Below are 23,169 nucleotides of genomic sequence, written 5' to 3' on the forward strand. Positions count from 1 at the left end.
TATATTATAAAATATGTTCTATTATATTTCCAATATTGTATTTAATAATTTAATAATCCATTATCTCACAAATATATATATATATATATATATATATATATATCTTCTTATTAAAATCGCTTGAATATAATAAAAGCATGACTTTTATACTATAATTACTTACTATAATTTGTTAAAACGCAAATATGGTCTTCAGTTGTAACATAGAGCTACTTAGTCAATAATATTGAAATTTACAGCCTCACTATTACTACTTATAACATTATTTCACACATTTACCTGTGATCAGTATTATTCTTATAATTGCATAAAAAGTAAAGGTGTACATTAAACATATCTATATCTTCCTTACTTATTTTCTCTGTATCATTTATCGCTTTATCAATTTATTTTATATGACAAACTGCATATTTCTATCTATGTAATTACACGTAGACGTGGATAAAAATTTTCAAATATTTACCATCCATTGAAACTGGTAACATGCCTAATAGTGGAATGATAGGAAAACAGAAAGTATTCAATGTATGAAAAAATAAATTAATAGATATCTGATAGAAGTCGAAAGAGGGAAAAACGATATCGAGCGAATTTGAGCGCCGACGCTAGGCGCTCGTACTACTATCTTCCTTTCCTTGTCGCTCTTTCAATTTCCCCTTCCCGATCTCGTGCCTGTTCGTTCTTTGGCGGGTATGTCTCCCTCTGCCGAACATCCAGTTCATCGTGAGAGGTGGATTGGTGCAAATCGTGTTGGAAATAGTCGGAATATTATAATCACATAGAAGGCATACGCAAATTCGCATTGAATCGGTTGATATCATCAACGACATTCGAATTCGGAAATACTCGATTCGAATAAAAGAGAACCGTAGCGTTCGAACAAATTATTATTGTTCGAAATCCGAAGCGGAAAGAAGGGCGTACGTAAAAGTCGCCCGTTGAAACGAGAACTAGACATTTGCGAGCGAATTTAGCGCAGGAAAGAAGCAGACGGCGGGTCGAAGACAGCTGTATAGAGCAGAGACAGTGGTTGCTTCGAAAAGTCGGCGTGGTGTCATGAGAGGCGGTCTCACAGTCCGCCCTTCTTATCGGTCCCTCTTAGAGTCATGCATGTCGCGCCCTTCAAACGAGGTGAGCGATATTTTTCCTCATTTGCAATTATTATTCTTCATCGTGTCTTAATGCTGAACCTTTTATGGAGAGAGCAGCCATTTATTCGTAATTGATAAAATTCGCGCGCTTTTTTATCCTCATCAGGTTGCTCATTCATAAACGCGACTTCCATTCTTGGAAAAGCTTTCTCATTGGCATCGATGAACTGTACAAAGCGCGTCATTATGCGAATGGTATTTGATTTTCATGAAATTAAAGAAATTGATAGGTCCATAAAGAATGATTAGATCACAAAGCCTAAACACATTCGCAATACGATATATACTCAAATAAAAACCGACAGATTTTATTATCTTTAAACCGGTAAATAAATTAGAATGGAAATTTATTCCGAATTAATTGTTTAATAAAAGGCTATAGATCAGCTTATAATCGGTATCGTGTTGATAAAATGTTTTGGTAATTCATCGATTAAATAAAACCTGTTGGTACGTATTTGTGTTAGTTATAGGACCAGAAAACACGTGTATGCCAAGATGTACCGCGATTTATATTTCGCGAAGCCAATTATGTTCCTCTTTTGTATATATTCTATAACACGATAACGACGAGCAAAACTTCATATTACGTTACAGAGCGCGATATCTTATATTTTTATAATTTAGCAAAAAATATGTAATATGTAAAGAGACAAGAAAAGAAAGTCGCATTATTTATAATTGATAAAAATCTCATTTTTTATTTCCTGCAATTTTACATTTATCGATATCAAAGGAAACAATTCTAATTGGGTTAGTGGATTAAAACAGAATGCTAGAAAATCCATATAACATTTAAGATATATTAAAAAACTACGTGTTTCAAATCCTTTCATTGCGATCTTAATTATTTACAATCGATCATAATTGGCATAAGCGATTTAGCGAACTGTTTCACAATAAGATAAAGAGAAACGATAATATCGCGTTTAATGAAGTACGAACGATAAGGTCAAAGAAAAAGTGCGGGACATTAATACAGTGAATAAATTTAACAGCCAAATTGCACGAAGAATTGCATCATTCCATGAAACAAGGAACCCGAATATGCGTGGGGTGTATTCGAAATTCGTACGAGACTCCAAGAATATCTCTGCCCTTCTATTTAAACTTATCAAGAGCAATAGCAAATTAATTTAAAGTATTCTTTGACATTCCATTTACATATATATGTACGATATACGCGCTCACCTTTCTTTTTGTTTATTTTTATTTTACAAGAAGGAATCAAATTTCCAGGTTCACCCAGATGTTAAATCTAGCCCATAGGTGTATTTTAAGACACTTTGCGCAAGTGGTTTTTCGTTTCCGTTGCAAATAGAAATTTATCATTTACCAGGATATGCTACTAGTATATGTTTTGGCGTTAATGAAACGGTCAATAAATGTACGCGATAATTTTTAAGTAACGAGACGGATATGGGAAGTTATTTTTTTAACTGGAGAAATTGCGCAACGTTATATTCTCGGAAGGTATAAACTTTTATGGATGATCGATCATTATATATCATCCGATATCGATCTTGATATCGTGCGAGAGTCTCGGGATTATTTTTAACATTTCACGATGAATACGCGTTGGTCGCGATGTGGCTACAAATAGACGAACAACGACTTCTTAACGAATCGCTGAACGAACAGACAACGAGAAGTAAGTACTCTACGACGCGTATTCCGTTTAAGCCAATTGTAGTTTCTATGCAAACCAATGCGTCTTGCCTGTCTTTGTGGTGTTCAGTTACTATCTGGGTTAGGTGGTACGTGCTCTAAGCGGTGTTGATTTTATCGTAAGAACCTTGCTATTCTAAACGCTACTACGGTTATTAGAAGTTCGTTCATGATCTTTTAACAATCGAACACGTCACACGCAAAATGCACCGAGTAAGATAATTACATCTTGAATCAGAGACTTCTGTTGCTATCTTTCGATTCCGTTTATATACAAACCGTTTTTTCAGAGTAGACGTTTTTTGTGAAGCAACAGAGTTAAAAGTCGTCTTCCCTGCAAGTAAAGTTACAGACAATGAGAAATATAACGATCGATAAAATGAAACGAAAACCATTGACCAATGTCATACGACTGTAAATCAGCAGTTTTACACGAACAATTTTGCGATTTGACGTTAAGAGTAAATTGAATATTCTCCATCATTATTTACGTAACACGGAGAATGACCAAGTATTTACATTTAGCATATAGCGAAACATAGCACACTTTGTCCTGTCGCTACAATTTTGAGCCCGGTGAACCGATTAAAATTACGTATATATGTAGGTTGATGAAAATGGTTGAAAAAAGAAAATTTATTTCGATAGCTCGTCGAATGGATCACTACGAATAAAGAATCGTCCACTGTATGGAATTTGATACAATTATTGAACGGCGTAAAATGCATTACACATTGATACGACGTTCAGCCTAGTAAATGCAACTAGAGTATATGTTTTGAATTCAGCTCGATTCTAACATCTTCTTGGTTTTTTTTTTCAGAGGTATGTAGTTTATAATAGCTCTTTAATAATTGTTTTCTATTTATATCTTCATTTTTTATTGATTCATTTTATAATCAGTTCGACCTTCGGTCGTAGACGAAATCTTCTTTCATACAAGATGTCGCACAGGGATCGGTTTCTTTCGCACGAACGATCAATTAAACGCAATTGGATCATTACGACAGTTTATCACAATAGGCATTAACACGGTTTAGAAGCATACATAGTATACATATGTATCAGTAGCAGTAAACGAACGTCTTGACGTAGACAATAAAAATATAACAGAAAGCATAATTTAAATTAAAAAATTAAAAGGTTCTCTTTATGAATTGATTTCACACGTTGAACGATAGGTGGGGAGACTATGGTAAACTTTGCGTAGAAGCATGAGCGCATCATATTGCAAATATCCGTGTTAACATATCGTCTTACCGATTCGACGAATTTTATTAACTCATTTGTAATTCGTCATTGGTCATGCATAATATTCATTGGTAATTATCCTCCTCTAGTGACATTCTTCCTCTTCAGTCGTTAAAAACTGTGAAATTTGTTATCTCTTTACACAAAACAATTATAATATCGTTTAATCGGTAATACTAGTTAATAGAACGTATAATAATGTTATATCTCCATTTTTATATCATATATTTATTTTCTTCCATATTTTTACATAACGCTTTATAAAATAACGCACGCGCGCATCTCTTGTCATATTGCGTCATTTTTTTTGGTATATTATCGTTAACTAAACCAGGATAGCTTAGACACAAATCTTTTACAAGACTTTTTATTGCAGTTTAAACATAGCTACGATACGTTCAACTGCGCTTTCCATCGCATCAACGAACCTTATTTAATCAAATGTTGATAGTATTTCACACTCGATGTTGTACTCGGTTATATTAAAAGAATTGCACGGCTACACGGTTAAACGATATGTTACCATTTAGAAATATAAACGGTCAGCAGTTTTTGTAAACGTCTCCGTTATAAAGCTATTCAAAGCGCTCACCGATAAAGAAAGTGCAAACTAAACTATAATTAAAATGATACGTCTCGTGAATTTTATAAAATTCATTTAATCAACTTTTCGATCTTTTTTATACATTTAAACGAATAAAGAAATTAGAGAAAAAGAAAGAGAAGGTGAAATATTTCCAGTATTACGTACATGGATTTCTGATATATTAAAGATATCCGATATTTCAAAGTACGTAGTACGTTATTTAAATCTGATACACTGATAAACTGTTAACGTAGATGCGTTAACAGGAAAATCAATAATTTATTCAAAGGTCACCTTGAAGATGAAACCACGAACGTCTCGCGTAGTACGAGGTTCGGTCGAAAGAATGCAATACACCTAATACCCATGGTCACGCGCTCGATAAAATAAATGTTTTAAACTTCTCTATTTTCAAAAACATTCACCACCGGTTCGTATTCAGTATCGACGCTATTATTGATAATTTTGATTATCAATGTACACGATATAGGCTGGCGTAGGAAAAGATCGATAGCAAGCAATCTATTAAAAAAACGATTAACAAACTCGGTATCGAGTTCGTTCGATAACATTACCAATATTTCCGGTATCGGTCGAGCTAATAGCCGCGTAAAAATTCCGAAAAACGGATTTATATTTCACGGCCTATTGTACGATGAAATATGTATAAAGAAGGCAGACCGATCCTAGCCACGAGAAATCTTTGGCGTCTGGCCAAACGAACTATTACGGTAGCAACAACATCTCGACTGTAATAATATAATAATGTACGTCACATGACGATATAAGTATAAATTCAACGATTTGTCACTTTTTAGATCGTCGCGGTTCTCCGAAGTATGCTAATATCTTTCATTAGTCGCGCGAGGAAAACTGTTCGATAGTTGCGTTTTTTGAAATATACGTATTCACGTGTATTTTCACGTGTATTTTCACGTTATTTTCACGTTATTTTCACGTTATTTTCACGTGTTTATTTCGTAAATCGTTTTACAGTGACTTTAACGACAATTCGTTTGTACGCAATTTAAACGAAATTATTGGCAACATTTTTTGTTCACGTTTATCACAATGTGTGGAGTGGACGTAAAAAGCTGGACGTTAACGTTCAAACCATCTTTATAAATGTCAATTAATGACAGAGTAAAGTCGTATATCTTTGCGAAAAATTGTACCATTTGCAAGGTCGAGGAGCTGGTTGAAATTGTCGATAATAAAGCTTGATGAATTATGTACGAAGGTAACCGTACGATTCATTTCTGTGAACCTTCAATTCGATTGACGGTATACTCCTATAACATAACGTAGTAATGTCATATAGCAATATCGAATGATGTTTGAAAAATCAATTTGTTCGATGTAAGGATAAGAATGATTCTTAGTAAGCGAAATAATACGAATGATTTCAGTTACCGTGGGACATGATCCACAGACAAGTAACGGGAACCAATCGCAACAGCAGTTACAAAGCGGTGGATGGAATGGAATTCCTGAAACGACGTTGGTCTCCCGATCGATCAGAAACAACGGCAACAGCAATGGCTGGAACCCAATTACGTCTCCGTTCCAACATCAACAGGAACAACAACAGCTACACGAACGGAAACAGAAAGAAGTTAAATCTGGGGATTTGGGAGATGATGAAGACGGTGGTGGAGGGGGTGGAGGGCTGGAGGGGGCGGACCCAGAGGAGAACAACTCTGTTCACCTCAAGAGACGGGTGGGACTCGTCAGTGGGGTGGCTCTAATCGTTGGTACCATGATAGGTAGAGCAATCTATACGATTTCAGTAAAATCTTATACGGTTAATTAGAAATAGTACAATCTCAAATTCTTCTTCTTCTTCTTCTTCTTCGTCGTCGTCGAATTACGAAACGATAGGTTCTGGGATATTCGTTTCGCCGTCAGGGCTTTTGGTTCGAACCGGCAGTATCGGAATCAGCTTCCTCGTATGGACGGCCTGCGGCATGTTGAGTCTGTGCGGTGCGTTAGCATACGCCGAGCTGGGTACGATGAATACGAGCAGCGGCGCCGAGTACGCTTACTTTATGGACGCATTCGGTGCACCACCTGCTTTCCTCTTCTCGTGGGTTTCCACTTTGGTCTTAAAACCATCTCAGATGGCGATAATCTGTTTGTCATTCGCGCAGTACGCGGTTGAAGCCTTTGCGGCCGACTGCGATCCACCCGAGGAAGTAGTCAAACTCGTTGCACTCCTGGCGATCATACTTATACTGTTAGTGAACTGTTACAGCGTTAATCTAGCCACAGGTGTACAAAACGCGTTTACCGCAGCAAAATTGATCGCCATACTCGTTGTAATTGCCGGTGGCTCTTATAAGTTGATACAGGGTAATACGCAGCATCTGAAAGGCGCTTTCGATACCGTGGACGGTAGTACCGTTAATATAGGCAGATTAGCCACAGCTTTTTATACTGGTTTGTGGGCGTACGATGGATGGAATAATCTCAATTATGTCACCGAAGAAATCAAAAATCCTTCCAAAAATCTACCACGGTCCATTATGATTGGTATACCCCTCGTTACGCTATGTTACGCATTGATAAATGTCTCCTACCTGGCCGTGATGTCACCCTCGGAGATGATCGAAAGCGAAGCTGTTGCAGTGGTAAGACAATTTTTAATGTTATCCTTCATCATAGAAGTCAAGTATTAAAATAGAGAGTCAGCTTGAAATTCAATTAGTAATTCGTATTTCGTATTCGTAATGATTTTGTATAAAGAAATATGATCTAATATTTTGCAGACTTTTGGAAATCGAATTCTTGGCGTTATGGCATGGCTTATGCCACTTTCGGTTGCGATTAGCACGTTCGGTTCCGCAAACGGCACTCTTTTTGCAGCGGGTAGACTTTGCTTTGCCGCGTCTCGAGAGGGCCATCTACTCGACTGTCTCAGTTATGTTCACGTACGACGCTTTACTCCTGCACCAGGACTTATCTTCCATTCCCTCGTTGCAGGTACCCTTTACGCAAATTTCACATTCAATTACATTCGTATACCTATTTTACTAAGTACTCGATAAAATATCTCCTCATCGATTAGGAGCAATGGTGCTATCCGGAAACATTGATTCCTTGATCGACTTTTTTTCGTTCACTGCTTGGATCTTTTATGGCGGAGCAATGCTAGCTCTATTAGTGATGCGAAGGACCAGACCGAATCATCCACGACCATATAAATGCCCGCTGATAATACCTGTTCTCGTACTTGGAATCTCTGCGTACCTGATTGTAGCGCCAATCATTGATAACCCTCAAATTGAATACCTGTATGCGGCTGGATTCATATTAGCGGGCATGCTTGTCTACCTCCCGTTTGTTAAATACGGATACGTGCCCAAATTTATGGGTAAGATCATTAAAGAAAGTTAATTGAACAAATTAACGCAAGATAAAGAAACTCTATTGCATTGTTTATTCTGTTTGCAGAAGGTGTGAATGCCTTTCTTCAGATGTTACTCGAAGTCGCACCAACGGCCGCAGCGTTTGATTGATTTCGATCAGATGCAGAAGTGTGATTTTTTAAATGCCAAATCATTCCACTGTGGCATAGCGAACATGATATGAATGTCTATTTTAAATATGAATAGATAAAGATATGTAACCTCTTATCGAAGCTTAAGGCTGGCCCGAATGAATTCACAAATATATAAAAATATTATTTTATTACTTGTTACTCATATATAATATACAGTACATGAAACACATTATTGTTAGATAATTAGTTAACGTTGTAACTATTGAACAGAGCAACTAAAAGTATTTTAAATGTTTATGGTTAAAATTTTATTTTTGATTTTTACCCACTGTTTTCTTACTTACTTTTCCATAAACATTCAGTAAACCATCAGAACCGCGCTTCCACCGCGCTTTTTTATTTTTATGATTTAATAGACTTCTTTCAAGACCTGATGCATGCGTCGTGTCATTTTGCCTTGTTTCCTTCTCAACTTTTTTTTCACGTTGTAATATCTTATAATTAATACCTTTCTTTTTGGGAGGTTTTGCTCCTAAACTCATAGCGAGTGCTATTCCCGCTTCTTTTGCTTTTTCTCCTTTAAAACCAGACATACCAAACTTCATAACCTCGTATCTGACACGTTTCATTTCTAGTTCCTGTTTTCTTCTTTCATCATTTTTATTCCGCTCGTTTTTTGTTACGTCGAATTTAGAACCTTCTACGTCATTGTTTTCTTTACTTTCAATAGTTTTTACCTTTTTCTTTGGTTTTTCATAATTTACCGATACAAATTCCTTCACGACGTCCTTTTTTATTTTTGATACTCTCGTTGGAATAAAATCTTCCATTATAAAATACTAAAAACGCAGTTATTGTTATTATCAGTTTATATTATTTGTTTCACCTAAATATATGTATATTTACTTACTATGTACGAAATTAAAATTCTTTTGAATACACAATTATCCTTTACTCACTGCTAAAATAATAAATACCATTCTCTCGTTGTTTTATTGTTGCTTTATTATTTGTTATTTGGACATATATAATCATTATAACAATTAATTTCTAATTGATCAAACAGTAATTTTTTGCAACATTATACATGTGTACTTCACGTCTTTCATCGTATTTCACATAACCTCAAATATTATCGTTACAACGTAATACTAAGTAAGATACAACATACTTATGCAGATATTAATTATCATATATGTACAGTATAAAAACGATTATAGACATCTATGATGGAAGAATATCCACCTATTAATGTACGTTTGGCAGTAAATAGAGTCGATTTAAATATAATAAAGAACGAAGACGTACAACCTCGAATATATACACCAGGAGAGGAGATTTCTAGTCAGCCTGACTTCTTAAGGTAAATACTTTAAATTTTATTAATGTAAGAAGGAAAGAAAAAGATTCATTTACCATATTAATTTTGTTAGAGGACATGGAACATACGTGGATGATGAAAACACATTACGCGCATCTGTAGCTGGCGTTTTAGAAAAAGTAAATAAACTTATTTCAATAAGACCTTTGAAAGCACGTTATCAGGGTGAAATAGGAGATGTAGTTGTTGGTCGTATAACCGAGGTACAACAGAGGCGATGGAAAGTCGACACAAATTCCAAACTTGATTCTGTATTATTGCTGTCTAGTGTTAATTTACCTGGTGGTGAATTGGTACGATATAATAATATAATTTCTCATATAGTTTACGTATGTTAAATTGTTTATAAGTTTCAAGGTAATGATATCTTGTATATAATTTGTAGAGGAGAAGATCTGCGGAAGATGAACAAACTATGAGAAGATATCTCCAGGAAGGAGATTTAATTTGTGCAGAAGTACAAAGTACTTTTGTAGATGGTTCGCTCTCGTTGCACACTAGGGTCTTAAAGTATGGTAAATTGTCTCAGGGTATAATGTTGAAAGTATCACCGGCTCTTATAAAAAGAAAGAAAACTCATTTTCATAATTTGGCAAATGGTGCAAGTCTGATATTAGGAAATAATGGTTATATATGGATTGGAGCTAGTAAGAAAGATACTGATAGATCAGAAGGTGGTTTCACGCAGGATTTGTCAAGGATTCCTCAAGCGAACCGCGAAGTTTGTGCAAGATTGCGTAATTGTATTTTAATCTTAGCACAATGTAATATCCAACTTACAGATACATCTGTTACATACGCTTATGAAGAATCTATGAGATATAAAGTAAATCAATTGCTGGAACCAGAGGTAATAATTGATGTGTCGCTACTAACTCATCAAAGACTAACACAACAATAATATTTTGTTCCGATCTTGTACAGATAAGTACATAGACAAATGAAAAAAGTTTATACCTTATCATAAATTTTTTATGTAAAATAAAGCAATAAGAAAATTTAAAAGGTTAAACTTTATTTATTATATTTCCTTATATCAAATTATGTGGTATCAGGCACTATTAAATGATATTTGATGTTGATAATGCTATATTATTGGTATACAAATAGTAATGCAAATATTATAAACAGAACACTGTAGTGTAATTAAAATGAAGTGCACGTGCGGCACATATATTACAACAGTTTTATAACTTACTGCAGCGTTAAAGAGACTCGAAAAATAATATATAATGTAATCGCACATTGCTAATGCGATTATTGATTAAACAAATAACATAGACGCAAGAGGTCACATCAAAGGAACATGGATGCATGTTTTACTGCATTTGATAAAGATGGAGACGGATATTTGTCGATTACGGAATTTGAATTCATTTGTCGTGCACTATTTCGTAATGATCGTGGGAAAATTTATAACGTTGATGAAAATCAATTGAAGGAAATGTATTCTATATTTGACTTGAACGGAGATGGAAAAATTGACAGAGAAGAATTTGAGGTATTTATACATTTGTAAATATTATATTGTTGAAATGATTATCAAGTCATTTAGTTTATGTTATCTTAGATATGCTGGAATCGATGGATTAAAACATGCACTCGTCCAAAAAGCGCCTTTTTAATTGTGGATGTACAAAACGATTTCATAACAGGTTCTCTAAATATTAAGCAATGTGCTGCCCAGCATGATGGTTCAGAAGTAATTGAACCAATTAATCGTTTATTAGAAATTGTACAATTTGATGCAGTGTTTTATTCTCTTGATTGGCACCCTATGGATCACGTATCTTTTATTGATAATTTACATCTAAGGTAATTAATCTAGATCGATTTTGATTTTATGTTAATAGATTTGTGTTTCTAACGTAATTTATAAATTGAATATTTTATCTTTTTTACAGAGATGTTGACCCTAGTAGCGGAATCTCAAAAGAAGCAGCACAAGTTTATGATACTATAACATTCAGAGGTCCACCATTGTTAAAGCAACGTCTTTGGCCGCGTCATTGCATTCAAGACTCTTGGGGTGCTGAACTTCATAAAGATCTGAAAATCGTAGACAATGCAATTAAAATATACAAAGGAACTAATCCAGAAGTAGACTCATATTCCGTTTTTTGGGATAATAAAAAGATGATGGAAACAAGCCTATCTTCACAATTACAAGAAAAGGGCGCGACAGACATATATATCTGTGGATTAGCCTATGATGTTTGCGTCGGGGCTACTGCAGTAGATGCACTTACAAACGGTTATCGGACTATTCTCATCGATGACTGTAGTCGAGGAGTAGACCTTGTTGACATTGAAAAAACTAAAGCTACTGTTATAGCTGATAATGGCGTAATTGTAAATTCAAGTCAAGTGAAAGCAATGGTCGAAGGAAAAGATCGCCGACCAGAACTTGGATATAAATTAGCTTTAGAAATTAAACGAAAATTGAATTTTGTAGATGATGATAATCAATAATTTTATTTTCTTATGTAAATTGTAAATTAGTATGAAAGCTTGTGAAACGAATATTAGATAAATTAATGCAATATTTTATATCAGAGATTTTGCTTCTTTGAGAATCATATTTATCTATAAAATGCTTGAGAATAAATTATTTTCTGCATTAAATATCAATGTTACGTTTCTTCTCTTATAAACTACATACTTCTACCTAATTTTACCAAAATAATTGTCCGGTATACATATTAAAGTTAAAAGATTCGAAACTGTTAATTTATAATTATGGAGTGTGGAGGATTGGTCGTGTTAAGTATTGACTAATAAGAAAAGCCAAATAAAATTGTAGCCGTTCGTCAAGTATATTTAAAATAAATAAATATACGTGTACAGAGTCCTTGATACAATATAAATCTCGTTATCGCTCGTCGCGGAGATACTCGTTAATCTCGATATAGACCGTTCGATACTTCGTAGCTAATCGACTTATAACTGCGCTACCGTGTCCGTTGCTTAGTTAGTGTGGAGTGGCGGTATTTGTTGTCGAGTGCCGCCACAAGAGCCACATCTGACGGCCTTTGTGCGAAACATACGAAATGTGAAGTTATGTTTGAAGATAAGTAATTAAGTTTGAGTTCTGTATTTGTCGAATGGCCATACGTATGTATACAAACGTTTGGGGGGACCTGGTATAAACATGTTTTATCATGTAAGTTGTTTTAATATAAAATATAAAATACATATAAAATACTCGAGGATATAACTTAAAAATCATAAAAACCGAATAAATATTAATTTTAAAATGTTCGTTAAATTTATTTCGACTATTCATTTCTACAGATATCGTTAGAACACGAAATTTTATTGCACCCTAGATACTTTGGACCTCAATTATTAGATACAGTGAAACAAAAACTGTATACCGAAGTAGAAGGCACCTGTACAGGAAAGTAAGTTTAAAACTATGATTGAAATAGTATGCGTATATTTATTCTAAGTAGTTATGTATAATAATTCTTGGTATTTCAGATATGGTTTTGTAGTTGCTGTAACAACAATAGATAACATTGGCGCAGGGATCATACAGCCAGGACAAGGTTTTGTTGTGTATCCTGTTAAATACAAGGCCATTGTATTTAGACCATTTAAAGGAGAAGTATTAGATGCTATAGTAACACAAGTAAACAAGGTAAACATTAAGTGCAGTTCTAAACTTCTATGGAAGTGTAATTTAAAAGATTATATATTCTCAATGTTTTTGTTAGGTTGGAATGTTTGCTGAAATAGGGCCACTTTCATGTTTTATATCGCACCATGTAAGATTATTTTTATGTATCTTATAATTCTGGTTGTATTTTGCAAATAACTAAATCTTTTTGCAGTCAATTCCAGCAGATATGCAGTTTTGTCCAAATATAAATCCACCATGCTACAAATCTAAAGAAGAGGTAGATATTTAAAAGATGTATACGATGAAAAAGTATAACTTAAAAATGTATTCATAAATTCCAGGATGTAATTATTCAACCAGATGATGAGATAAGGTTAAAAATTGTGGGCACAAGAGTCGATGCAACAGGAATTGTTAGTATTCATAACATATAACACTTCGTCTTAATATCTTTTATTGTATGTTAAAATGCTAATGTTATATATATTTTAGTTTGCTATTGGAACATTGATGGATGATTATCTGGGTAAATATTTATTTTATCAGCCTAGTGATTTCTTACAATATTATTCATTTCCATAACACATGTTTTCTTTTATAGGACTTGTGTGTAATTGAATGCATTCAATACATAGATTGTTTTAATGTAAGTTTTGCATATAAATTAAAATATTTTATTATAAAATAATAACTTTTACATACCATATAAAGTGGGGAATATTTATTATACTACCTTTTAAATTCTATATTGTTTAAATATATGTGTCATTAAACATGCATCTACTTGATCATGAATAAATATCTTATTTATTATGAATTTGAGACTGTAAAATAATACTTCACAACAGTATCAAAAACTGTATTTAAAACAAAACATATCTTTTTGTTTGTTAACAATCACTTATAACAACACTGCGATAAAATGCTAATGCATAATATTTAAGTAAAATTATATATATTCATCATATAAATTATATCACATATAAAATTCTGTCACTCGCGTATATATATATAGCTTTAATGATATTAATTAATATAATTTAATCTACTCATAAGCGTTTTTCAATTATATTATTTTAATTTATTTGAAAGTATTAAAAAGGAACATTTTTTAAATATGACTATTAACTATAATTACATAAATTTAAACAATATATTAATTATGTAATTTCATCATTTATTTCTTTTACATGTAATAATTTAAAAAATTGCAACAACTGTTTTATTTTATTCGAAGCAGTTTAGTATATTTTTTTAAACAAAATTGAATAAAATGTGTGTCTAAACCTGATAAAGCAACAAATAATGCAAGTTTTGCGGCAATGGGTGACTTAAATTTTTCTGTTACATTTTGATCAGGCATCGTTTTATCGACGATGTGTTTAAATACCTTCCCATCATTGTTAACATAAAAAGTCGAAAAACCATCATACCACCTGTTGGTAAAAATATAAACGATATAAATATAGATAAATATAAATTTAAACAGGATTATAAAAGATAATTGTAGAAGAATTACAAAAATGACTTACGCTGGTGTATTGTCTACTTGTTCTTTTGAATTCCACATTTTAATTTTCCAAAATGTAAGAAATACACGTGTACCAGAAATACCTACTATACGCCAACGAACTTTAATACTGTTGTCCTCAGGGTGCATAGTCATTTTTAAAACTTCGAACTTAACAAAAGCATACTTTAAATGGCCTATTATTTTTAAAAACGCTATTTGCTTAAAATAATGCTGGATACCGCTGTAAAACATTTTTTAAATATATGTATTATTTGTTTTGAGAACATTAATAATAAAAATATTTTACATTATGTACTTACACACTTGTTGTTCCTCTAATATTGTTGACAAAAACTAAATCCTGTGTATAGATTCCATAATCCAACTGTTTAACAAATAGAAGCGGCAACTGAAAGAAATAGATGTTAATACTTATAAAATTTCATCAAGTTTTATGTAATTCAAAACAATTTCTTTGCACAAGAGAGAAACATACATCCTTACGAAGAATATCAAACACATTTTGTAAATTTGATTCAATTGGATTACGATCCTCAGAAGGTTGCATCTCATTTACATTACGCACATTAGGAGCAGTTTCTGTATAAAGTATCCCATCCTTTTGAGAGCTAAGTAAAACATTATCAGATATCCTCTTAGTCATTACCATCTTTGTATATGGTAAATAAAAACTTTTATTTCTTAAATTTAAGAATGATTTTTCCCATTGTGTATTGTTCGTTAATAATGCCATGTCTAAATCTAAATTGATAACACTTTGCATTTGAGTATTCATTTGTTTTTGTTTATGTAACTTAATAATTCGCTGTTTAGTCCAATTATATTTCTTGTTTTTATGACTCTCAATATTAGCATTAAAAACAGCTGGTTCATTTTGACTTAACAAATGAACTGTTGAATTCAAATGTTTTTCTCTGTCATTTATTATTGAGCTTCCTTGCGTATCTAAAAACTATAATTAAGAGTCAGTTTTTGAATATCTATCTTTTATCAAAATTTTGCTTTTAAAAATATTTGAACAGAAAAATTATAGTAAAATTATAAATTAAGTAACACACAAAAAAGAGATATACAGAAATAAACAACCATTTAATAATACATAGCTTCTGTCACTTGCAAGCTGTTACAGATTTTAATAAGAATAACATAAATTTCCATACTGTGTTAGTATATATTAACAAAATTCAATACAATGTCTATTCATTTTAACAATTCTGCCAATTAATATTTTCCAAAATCTAAAAAATTTATGTAATACTAACATATCGAAACAATAGAAAAAAGACGAAAAATATTAAATGACTTAATCGTTAATAATGCCTTTGCGAGAACAATAAAACGACCAATAAATTATTATGATAAAATGATTATTACATAAGTATATTGAGGTTAAGTTATTCTACGCAATAATACGAGTTCTTGAAACGGAGGTCTTATATGATGACAATTAAAAATGTTATATAAATATAAACGATTAACAATTATTGTACGAAAATTATTAGTATAATTATAACTTACTTCATCCAAAAACAAAGATGGTTTAATATTATTTAATAACTGATAGTTGATATCAGTTACTTGTTTTCGTACATTAACAAAAGATGTAAATTTATTTGAAATAGGACGTAAATAAAATGACATTTTTCTGGATCTTTTGTTTCACTGATTTGTATACAATGTTGCTTAATTACACATATAATATAATATAAAATAGAATTGTCGGCATGACCTTAGTATCATGTTATGGACAGTCTCCGGCAAATTCACACATGTTCGATTACAATTTCTAACCACTTTTAACAGATGTTTGAAGTTTGAAAGATGGCGCTTGTGTTTAGTGGCAAATTTGAAATGTTAATTGAAAGTTTAGTACAGCACGTTCAGACATATCTTAAGTAAAAAGTAAGTTATAAAGTCATATGATAATTTTTTGTTTATTTATGTACATTTATTAACATGAAGCTGCATCGATGACATATTGCGCTATGATATATGAGATTAAAAAATAGTGGTAATGGTACAATTACAACATTAATTGAATGCAATTCTTTTCATTTTAAAGAGGAGTTAACATATTGCACTCAAATTATTTTCCAACATAACATTGAAAAATATATCGTTGATAAAAGTGTAATATATTAAAATAAATAATTTCGATATGTCGCATTTAAATGTACAAAAATACATTCGTGCGTGTTAGACATTCGCAGAATGCTAATTTATCGAACGTTCAAAACTATAAAAAGTTCATTAGAAATATTTTGTTATAATCTATAACGTTATTTTATCATATAAAGAACAGTAACAAAATCTTTACATCATATATTATTTGCTTGAAAGATATTTGTAAATATAAAATTTATATTGATAATTCAACATTACATGATGTTTTATGCGCGTTATTAGAAGGCAGCGTTACTAATTAAAAGGTAGATTAAATGTTACATAAAAAACATTATATCGCTTCATAGGCAACATCAACACCAATTCTAGTTACAGAACCATTGAGAAATTCTTCAAGTTCATCGCGTTCTCTGTTTTCATCTCTTGAACGATGTAGCGAACGTTTTTTCTTCTTTTCTGCTTTATCTGTTTTTTCTTTATCTTTTTCTTTATCCTTAGACTTCTTCTTTTTCTTCTTCTCTCTATCTTCCGTCTAGAAGCATTTTATTTTGCAATTAATATTATTAAGCAGTGTGAAATTACGCTAAAGGTGTTTTATATCTGACACGTACCTTTTCTTTATGTTTTTTTTTTTCTTTTAACACAGGGCTCCCACCATCGGAGCTCATATGACGTACGCTGGTATTGTCTAGCAACTCTAAATGCACATTAGAACTTGTTACACTAACGTCTAAACTTTTGTCACTCAGCTCCAATCTATCTTTTCTGGTGCTATTACTGCTTACATCTTCACCACCCTCGGGACTTTGTCTCCATTTGGAATCACGTCGAAGCCAACTATCAAATGCATCCGAGTTAATCTCTTGTTGTTCATTTATGTCATAATTGTTCGATATTTGTAATTCTTGGTCTATAGATGAAATAGAATCACGTTTTGTAATTTGTCGCAGTTTTTCCGGATTTATTTCTGCATGCGATAAAGTTTCACGCTTGTGTTTTTGTTTGCTTAATGGATTTTCAGCTAATTTAGGTTGAATAGGAGGCGTTGCTTCGTCAGCTGATGATAAATCATCTTCATATCCGGCAACCAAGGGATTTGCAGTTTCAGTATCACTGTCAAGAATATAGAAAATTATAAAATACGAAATACAAAAATTAAAAATAAATAATATATTACGAGTTCATTTTTACTTATATATTCTTAGTATACCTTTCAGAATCCAGCTCCTCATGCTGTACCTTTTGCGGTGAAACTTGACTACTATCTTCTAAAAATGATCGATCTAACAATCCATCATCTGGTACAAAATCTTCAACACTAGTTAAGGGTACACTTGTATTTGGGCTATTAATATGCGTCCCTTTATCTATTTCATCTTCCTTTTTATTACCAAATATTTTTGACATAAGCGATTGTGGTTTGCTAATTGAATCTCGTCTGTCAGAATTTTCACTTAAAAGTTCAGCCATTTTAGAATCTGCTTTTGAAATATTTTGTGTACTAGATAATACTGATGTAATCTGTGAATTTTTAATAGGAACTGCTTGAATTTCAGAAGTGTTTGTAAAATTTTCCTTCTTTGGTATTGATTTAAAATCTATATTTTTCACTGGAATAGGAGTTCCACCTCCTATTGGGCCAGGCATAGATACTGATCTTTTAACTTCAGCATTTACATTTATATTACCATTGGAAGATATATTATGATTGCTCAAAGAAGATGTAACATTAGGGACTAGAATACTGGCGGAGACAGAATCAGCAAGTGCTCTTCTTCTGTTAACAAGATTATCCAAAAATTTGTTATAATTGGCATCGTCACTATCTTGAAAGAGATCAAGTTCTTGTATTGTCAAACGTGTCTCCTCCTCATTAGTTTCAAGCTGTTTCAATAATGTTTCTCTTTGCAGTTGAAGAAAAGGAAGATTAAAGAATTTGTGCAAAAGTTTTAATCCAAAGCCATTTCTCATAGATGATTCTGCATACCTGACCTGTAGAAGTAAAATAAAGTAGAATAATATGTTATAAACATGCTTTTCAACCAGTCATTTATAGCTGATAAGATCAATAAATTTACTTGCGCTGTTCTTTCATGTAACGAATCAATAAAGTATGTTACATGATCTGATGTAACAGTTCTGTGATGTGACATATCACAATGATTCCCTAAAACAATTACTGGAATATGGTTAGGAATTTTTGGAAGTTCTCTTTGTACATAATCAAATGTCCAGGATTTTGTAATATCCATCATAATAATGACACCATTGGTCCCTTTATAAACATCAAGAAATTCCGCATCTAATGCGGGCTCCTCAATAATATTTTCAGACTGCGAATTGTCCATTTTTAAACCTTCAAACTTTTTTCTACGTCGTCCTTTATCTACAACATCCCAAACTTCAACTTTAACGATATCGTCAGTAGCTTTATAATTCCATTGAATACTGGTTACTTGTATTTCCTCCGTTGGTATATATTCCTCTATAAATTTTTGGCCTTGAAGTCTATGAAATAGACAAGTCTTTCCTACATTTCTGTCACCCTTTATAATAATTTTCACTAAAAATAAAATTCCTTTCATTTAAAGCATTTTGCCTTTTTTTCAAAATCAGTTCATTACACTTACTATTATATTGTACACCTTTAGCAAATTTTCTCTGTAAAGTTGTTGGCATAGATTGATGAGCTGGTCTAGGAGATATATTGCCAACTCCATCCGACTTTCCAGCTAGTCTTTTAAATGCAGAGAACATTGTATATTTCTTCTTAACTACACTAATGATAGTTCAGATAAGGATTTTCCCTTATTCTTATAACAGATATCTAGAAAATTATATGTATCTATATACATATACATTATAGATTTTTATATTGACTTAATAGAGAATATAACACGTATTTAAATAAGCACAAGCTTGAATTATATACGTATTATTTATACAAAATAAATGAAATAATAAATCGTAAGCTGCCTTAACTTAAAGAAAATATTTAATGGAACAATAGTCTAAACATTACACAATATATAAAAATGTCCCATAATTGAATTATATTTGAAATCCATGGAATCAAAAGTATTGTATAAATAGTGAATTTAAACAACAAAAGTATAAAAAAAATATTTATTAAATGAATTGATATTATCTGATGTTTACTACAGTCATGATTCATTGCATACATTACAGTTATTATAGGGTAGTAAACATGTTGTTTTAATTGCTTTTGTAATAAATTTACAAGTGAAAATAGTTGCTTACCACATGTTATATCGAATTTTCCATGGAAAATAAAAATTTTTTCGTAATAGTTAACAGATCTAATAAAACTTGGGCAGCTGTCACTTAGCAGCTGTACGTATTTTTTTTGTCGTAATGTTGGCAATTAATCATTTATTTTATTATATTTGTAGCATTGTTAAATATTATAAGGAGTATCAAGTAAAGCACTATTAAAATAAATACTTAAGAATCGTTATCATAATTTGCATATCTTTCTATATTACCTAAATATCTATAGTAGTATTGTAAAGTTGGTATTAATGGAAGCGGTGCTTTTCAAAACTTGATTATTACATCTCACATATACGAGTAGAATATAATCTTTCCTTAGGATTAAATGTTAATTTCATCTTCTTAAATACTAAAATTATTTATTGTAAATTGTATATTGTTAATATATTATATACAATTATAAATTATCGGCATAAAAAATATTATGATTCACTGAAGTCTTCTATAGTGGCTTGATAAAGAAGTGGTTTCAAATTTTCTACTATCACGCTATGTTGTGCTCCATGTGTTATTGTTAATATCAAACTAGCCTTTCTTAACGTTTTGATAGCCTGTTTTAACTTTTTCAAATATACCTCAAGTTTTCCTATTGATAAATAAAGTATCCCAGTTGACGGATGAATTTCTCCATAATATGCTCTGAAATATGAAAATAAGTTACATTCTATTTATTAATTTAATATACTTAAAAAGATGCTCTTCTTACAAATAGCCATTAATAAGTTTTTTAGCATAGGATTCAGCTTCTTCCCAATGTTGCAAATTTATAGAGGAGTCAAAAGCAGTTTGTAAAGTCTGTACATACTGCACATTGAGAGGATGTAAAATGCCTTCTTGTCTTGAGAGACACATTTTGCTTACGTCCAGATCTACTCTCTTTTATAAGGAATTTATTACATCTTATATTAAATCAATCAACTATTATTATTTACAAGAAGGATACAGGCAATATTCTTCATATTTTCTAGATGGTATGCAGTAAACTCAGATATTTCATCAAAAATTTCTTTAAAGTTTTCTGGGAATTTTGTATTACACTTTTCACATAAATCAGCATTCGGGTCACAAGGATATGTACAAAGTTTGTTTGGACATGCTGCCGCTTCTGCCATTGGTTCTGGTTTTTCACATTTTTCACAGTCACACCAAAAATAATACGAACTTTGTAGTTCTGCACGTCTATCTTCTGCTGTTTTAATCACATCGATGTATGGTATCCTTATCTATACACGTTTAGTCATAACTACATTATACTTTAAACGGTTGTCTGTTGTCAAAAAAAAATTTTATTACAACGTTATAGAAGCAACAAAGGTTAAAAGACTTGCCTGAGACAAATCTAAAGAAGGAAGATCTTCTATTGCTTTAACATTTATGGTAGTTCCCTCAAAGGTTGCTACAGCATTAGGTTTGCAACTATGGTCCAGAATAGAAGGTCCCAAATAAATACCAACACCAATATTCATATCCAAATTAAATATACTAAAAGAATTAATAGTAATTCTGCCATAAATACCCAATAATTCTGCAGTACTTGGTATAGGCATATCTTCGAGAAATTTATGTAAAACATTACATAAGCATACAAAATGTTCCATTTTTTTCTCATCCTTTTTTATCTCAGAACAATCTAATAAGATAGTATTTTAAATATCAATTTAGTAGAAATATATAAATAGTAATTCGTTTTCTTATATAGCATAAAGGCTTACGAGACATTAAGTCCTTAAATTTCCTATAATTAGTTTCATTATAATATCCTCTTTCTTCATCTCCCCCTTGATTTAATTTTATAATTATACGTGCCATTAGTCTTGCAACATTTGATATACCCCATGGTGAAAATTTTTTTAATCTTGCACATTCTTTACTATGCATGGGCCAAGACATTTGTTGACAAGATTGATTACAATAATAAACATACTGACAGGCAGAACATCTAAAGAGTTTTCCGCTAAAAGTGACAAGATTTAAATAATTTCTACTTATATTATAACACTGCAAATCAGCAAACTAATTATTAATTTGCATTAAAAATAAAAATATTATGTAAATTAAACCTTTTAAAGCAATAATCACACCGGACATTTTTATATTTTGAACAAAGGACATAAGCAAATGGTTTGGCGGTAAGAATAGTGGTGCCTTTTTTAATAAAGTTTTCACTTTTGCTCATTTTTAAAAAAGTTATTTTTATTAATAACGTTTAATTTAAGACGAGGTATAACCATAGACGAGGTACAGATTAGACCTATCATCTTCTAGAACTTGATGTTCCACGATCTGAAATACCGATCGTGTAAAAAAATCAGATTTTATTATGTTCTTTATGATTTAAGGTCTATTTATACATAAGATAGATCGAGCATTGACCGACCACAGGGTGAGCCTGCAACGAGTTAATAAAAATATTAATTAATTTGTTTTAAACAAAACAATACAAATATCATAGACCTGTCACGATGTGGTCCTCAATTACAATCAGCTGCGATCTGCAACGAGCCTGTGCATTTGTATACATGGTTATTGTTATCACCGAAGGCGGCAACGCAGACCGCGTTCTATAGCTAACGACCGATTTGTAAAGCCATATAAAGCATATCTCGACTGCGATGTAATATATATTACACCACTGACTAAGGATAGTATAGATATGACATTAAATAGAACTTCGTATCTGAGGTTATGAAATACCGACCTGCCAAAAAAAAGAAAATACAGAGTTTCTTATGCCCTTTGCGATTTTCTACGGCGAACATAGAAATTATCGTAGACAATTCGTCAGTGATTATATCACCGACAAGCTATAGAATTATAAAATAGATGACGTTGGCCTACCGACGTTTTGCTATTTTACCGACATAATTACTAAGAACATTTATATCTATCGCTGCTTCGTCTTTGACGCCTAAGGTATGCGAACAAGAGTCCTGTTGTCATCCTTGTTGTTGGAGACACAAGATCGCGCTGTGCAACGAATCCTTTAAGCGCTTTACTGTGGACAAATTGACCAACATCGTCCGGTCGGTAAGAGCCTTACCCCATCGTGGAAG

General features: G+C 32.0%; 7 protein-coding genes across 12 annotated transcripts; 3 read left to right on the top strand and 4 right to left on the bottom strand.

Annotated features, from left to right (window-relative positions):
* Positions 1-702: 702 nt before the first annotated feature.
* Positions 703-8,453, top strand: LOC126916270 (b(0,+)-type amino acid transporter 1-like). Of its 4 annotated transcripts, none has more exons than XM_050721913.1 (6): positions 703-1,131; positions 6,066-6,422; positions 6,538-7,286; positions 7,425-7,638; positions 7,724-8,029; positions 8,110-8,453. In XM_050721913.1, exons 1-6 carry the CDS (start codon positions 1,107-1,109, stop codon positions 8,172-8,174), a joined length of 1,716 nt encoding a protein of 571 aa, XP_050577870.1. In that variant the 5' UTR covers positions 703-1,106; the 3' UTR covers positions 8,175-8,453. The 4 variants fall into 4 exon arrangements, with proteins under 4 accessions (XP_050577870.1, XP_050577867.1, XP_050577869.1 ...); XM_050721910.1 differs by lacking the exon at positions 703-1,131 and adding an exon at positions 2,421-2,802; XM_050721912.1 differs by lacking the exon at positions 703-1,131 and adding an exon at positions 2,845-2,908.
* LOC126916279 (uncharacterized protein C1orf131 homolog) lies at positions 5,645-9,245 on the bottom strand. The gene is made up of 2 exons (XM_050721927.1): positions 9,118-9,245; positions 5,645-8,997 (listed from the first exon to the last, which is right to left on the bottom strand). Exons 1-2 carry the CDS (start codon positions 9,136-9,138, stop codon positions 8,467-8,469), a joined length of 552 nt encoding a protein of 183 aa, XP_050577884.1. The 5' UTR covers positions 9,139-9,245; the 3' UTR covers positions 5,645-8,466.
* A 135-nt stretch (positions 9,246-9,380) lies between these two features.
* On the top strand, positions 9,381-12,164 carry LOC126916281 (uncharacterized). Its single transcript, XM_050721930.1, has 6 exons — positions 9,381-9,521; positions 9,592-9,832; positions 9,925-10,389; positions 10,828-11,040; positions 11,110-11,354; positions 11,444-12,164. Exons 1-6 carry the CDS (start codon positions 9,385-9,387, stop codon positions 12,009-12,011), a joined length of 1,869 nt encoding a protein of 622 aa, XP_050577887.1. The 5' UTR covers positions 9,381-9,384; the 3' UTR covers positions 12,012-12,164.
* A 377-nt stretch (positions 12,165-12,541) lies between these two features.
* On the top strand, positions 12,542-13,874 carry LOC126916278 (DNA-directed RNA polymerase II subunit RPB7). 2 transcript variants are annotated; one of them, XM_050721926.1, is made up of 8 exons: positions 12,542-12,702; positions 12,834-12,943; positions 13,023-13,182; positions 13,259-13,309; positions 13,376-13,441; positions 13,506-13,577; positions 13,657-13,690; positions 13,766-13,874. In XM_050721926.1, exons 1-8 carry the CDS (start codon positions 12,691-12,693, stop codon positions 13,780-13,782), a joined length of 522 nt encoding a protein of 173 aa, XP_050577883.1. In that variant the 5' UTR covers positions 12,542-12,690; the 3' UTR covers positions 13,783-13,874. The 2 variants fall into 2 exon arrangements, with proteins under 2 accessions (XP_050577883.1, XP_050577882.1); XM_050721925.1 differs by having other exon boundaries at positions 13,657-13,874.
* A 446-nt stretch (positions 13,875-14,320) lies between these two features.
* LOC126916273 (uncharacterized) lies at positions 14,321-16,465 on the bottom strand. The gene is made up of 5 exons (XM_050721919.1): positions 16,217-16,465; positions 15,174-15,650; positions 14,998-15,086; positions 14,697-14,918; positions 14,321-14,600 (listed from the first exon to the last, which is right to left on the bottom strand). Exons 1-5 carry the CDS (start codon positions 16,337-16,339, stop codon positions 14,387-14,389), a joined length of 1,125 nt encoding a protein of 374 aa, XP_050577876.1. The 5' UTR covers positions 16,340-16,465; the 3' UTR covers positions 14,321-14,386.
* A 148-nt stretch (positions 16,466-16,613) lies between these two features.
* Positions 16,614-20,238, bottom strand: LOC126916268 (rab-like protein 6). 2 transcript variants are annotated; one of them, XM_050721905.1, is made up of 6 exons: positions 20,084-20,238; positions 19,453-19,649; positions 18,901-19,385; positions 18,033-18,814; positions 17,434-17,935; positions 16,614-17,354 (listed from the first exon to the last, which is right to left on the bottom strand). In XM_050721905.1, the coding sequence occupies exons 2-6, from the start codon at positions 19,577-19,579 to the stop codon at positions 17,154-17,156; spliced, it is 2,097 nt and encodes a 698-aa protein (XP_050577862.1). In that variant the 5' UTR covers positions 19,580-19,649; positions 20,084-20,238; the 3' UTR covers positions 16,614-17,153. The 2 variants fall into 2 exon arrangements, with proteins under 2 accessions (XP_050577862.1, XP_050577863.1); XM_050721906.1 differs by lacking the exons at positions 19,453-19,649; positions 20,084-20,238 and having other exon boundaries at positions 18,901-19,208; positions 19,279-19,384.
* Positions 20,239-20,448: 210 nt separating this feature from the next.
* On the bottom strand, positions 20,449-22,365 carry LOC126916271 (histone-lysine N-methyltransferase SMYD3). The gene is made up of 6 exons (XM_050721915.1): positions 22,177-22,365; positions 21,829-22,070; positions 21,445-21,746; positions 21,060-21,339; positions 20,823-20,985; positions 20,449-20,755 (listed from the first exon to the last, which is right to left on the bottom strand). Exons 1-6 carry the CDS (start codon positions 22,290-22,292, stop codon positions 20,539-20,541), a joined length of 1,320 nt encoding a protein of 439 aa, XP_050577872.1. The 5' UTR covers positions 22,293-22,365; the 3' UTR covers positions 20,449-20,538.
* Between the last annotated feature and the right edge of the window lie 804 nt (positions 22,366-23,169).

The sequence above is a fragment of the Bombus affinis genome, chromosome 5, assembly GCF_024516045.1.
Source record: "Bombus affinis isolate iyBomAffi1 chromosome 5, iyBomAffi1.2, whole genome shotgun sequence".
NCBI classification, from domain to species: Eukaryota; Metazoa; Arthropoda; class Insecta; order Hymenoptera; family Apidae; genus Bombus; species Bombus affinis.

Bases quoted from the DNA above. Each gene is read 5' to 3' on its own strand.
- LOC126916268 (XM_050721905.1), bottom strand. From the start codon at position 19,579: ATGTTCTCTGCATTTAAAAGACTAGCTGGAAAGTCGGATGGAGTTGGC. The intron at 19,386-19,452 runs GTAAGTGTAATG...TTTTATTTTTAG, and splicing joins TAAAGGTGTACAATATAATA to TGAAAATTATTATAAAGGGT. The intron at 18,815-18,900 runs GTAAATTTATTG...TTACTTCTACAG, and splicing joins TACATGAAAGAACAGCGCAA to GTCAGGTATGCAGAATCATC.
- LOC126916270 (XM_050721910.1), top strand. From the start codon at position 2,739: ATGTGGCTACAAATAGACGAACAACGACTTCTTAACGAATCGCTGAAC. The intron at 2,803-6,065 runs GTAAGTACTCTA...GAATGATTTCAG, and splicing joins GAACGAACAGACAACGAGAA to TTACCGTGGGACATGATCCA. The intron at 6,423-6,537 runs GTAGAGCAATCT...ACGAAACGATAG, and splicing joins AATCGTTGGTACCATGATAG to GTTCTGGGATATTCGTTTCG.
- LOC126916279 (XM_050721927.1), bottom strand. From the start codon at position 9,138: ATGGTATTTATTATTTTAGCA. The intron at 8,998-9,117 runs GTGAGTAAAGGA...CTGCGTTTTTAG, and splicing joins TGGTATTTATTATTTTAGCA to TATTTTATAATGGAAGATTT.
- LOC126916278 (XM_050721925.1), top strand. The intron at 13,310-13,375 runs GTAAGATTATTT...ATCTTTTTGCAG, and splicing joins CATGTTTTATATCGCACCAT to TCAATTCCAGCAGATATGCA. The intron at 13,578-13,656 runs GTTAGTATTCAT...TATATATTTTAG, and splicing joins GAGTCGATGCAACAGGAATT to TTTGCTATTGGAACATTGAT.
- LOC126916273 (XM_050721919.1), bottom strand. From the start codon at position 16,339: ATGTCATTTTATTTACGTCCTATTTCAAATAAATTTACATCTTTTGTT. The intron at 14,919-14,997 runs GTAAGTACATAA...AATGTTTTACAG, and splicing joins ATTAGAGGAACAACAAGTGT to CGGTATCCAGCATTATTTTA. The intron at 14,601-14,696 runs GTAAGTCATTTT...TTTTACCAACAG, and splicing joins CAAGTAGACAATACACCAGC to GTGGTATGATGGTTTTTCGA.
- LOC126916281 (XM_050721930.1), top strand. From the start codon at position 9,385: ATGATGGAAGAATATCCACCTATTAATGTACGTTTGGCAGTAAATAGA. The intron at 9,522-9,591 runs GTAAATACTTTA...TAATTTTGTTAG, and splicing joins AGTCAGCCTGACTTCTTAAG to AGGACATGGAACATACGTGG. The intron at 11,041-11,109 runs GTATTTATACAT...ATGTTATCTTAG, and splicing joins TTGACAGAGAAGAATTTGAG to ATATGCTGGAATCGATGGAT.
- LOC126916271 (XM_050721915.1), bottom strand. From the start codon at position 22,292: ATGAGCAAAAGTGAAAACTTTATTAAAAAAGGCACCACTATTCTTACC. The intron at 21,340-21,444 runs GCAAGTCTTTTA...AAACGTGTATAG, and splicing joins CTTCTTTAGATTTGTCTCAG to ATAAGGATACCATACATCGA. The intron at 20,756-20,822 runs GTAAGAAGAGCA...TTCATATTTCAG, and splicing joins AAACTTATTAATGGCTATTT to AGCATATTATGGAGAAATTC.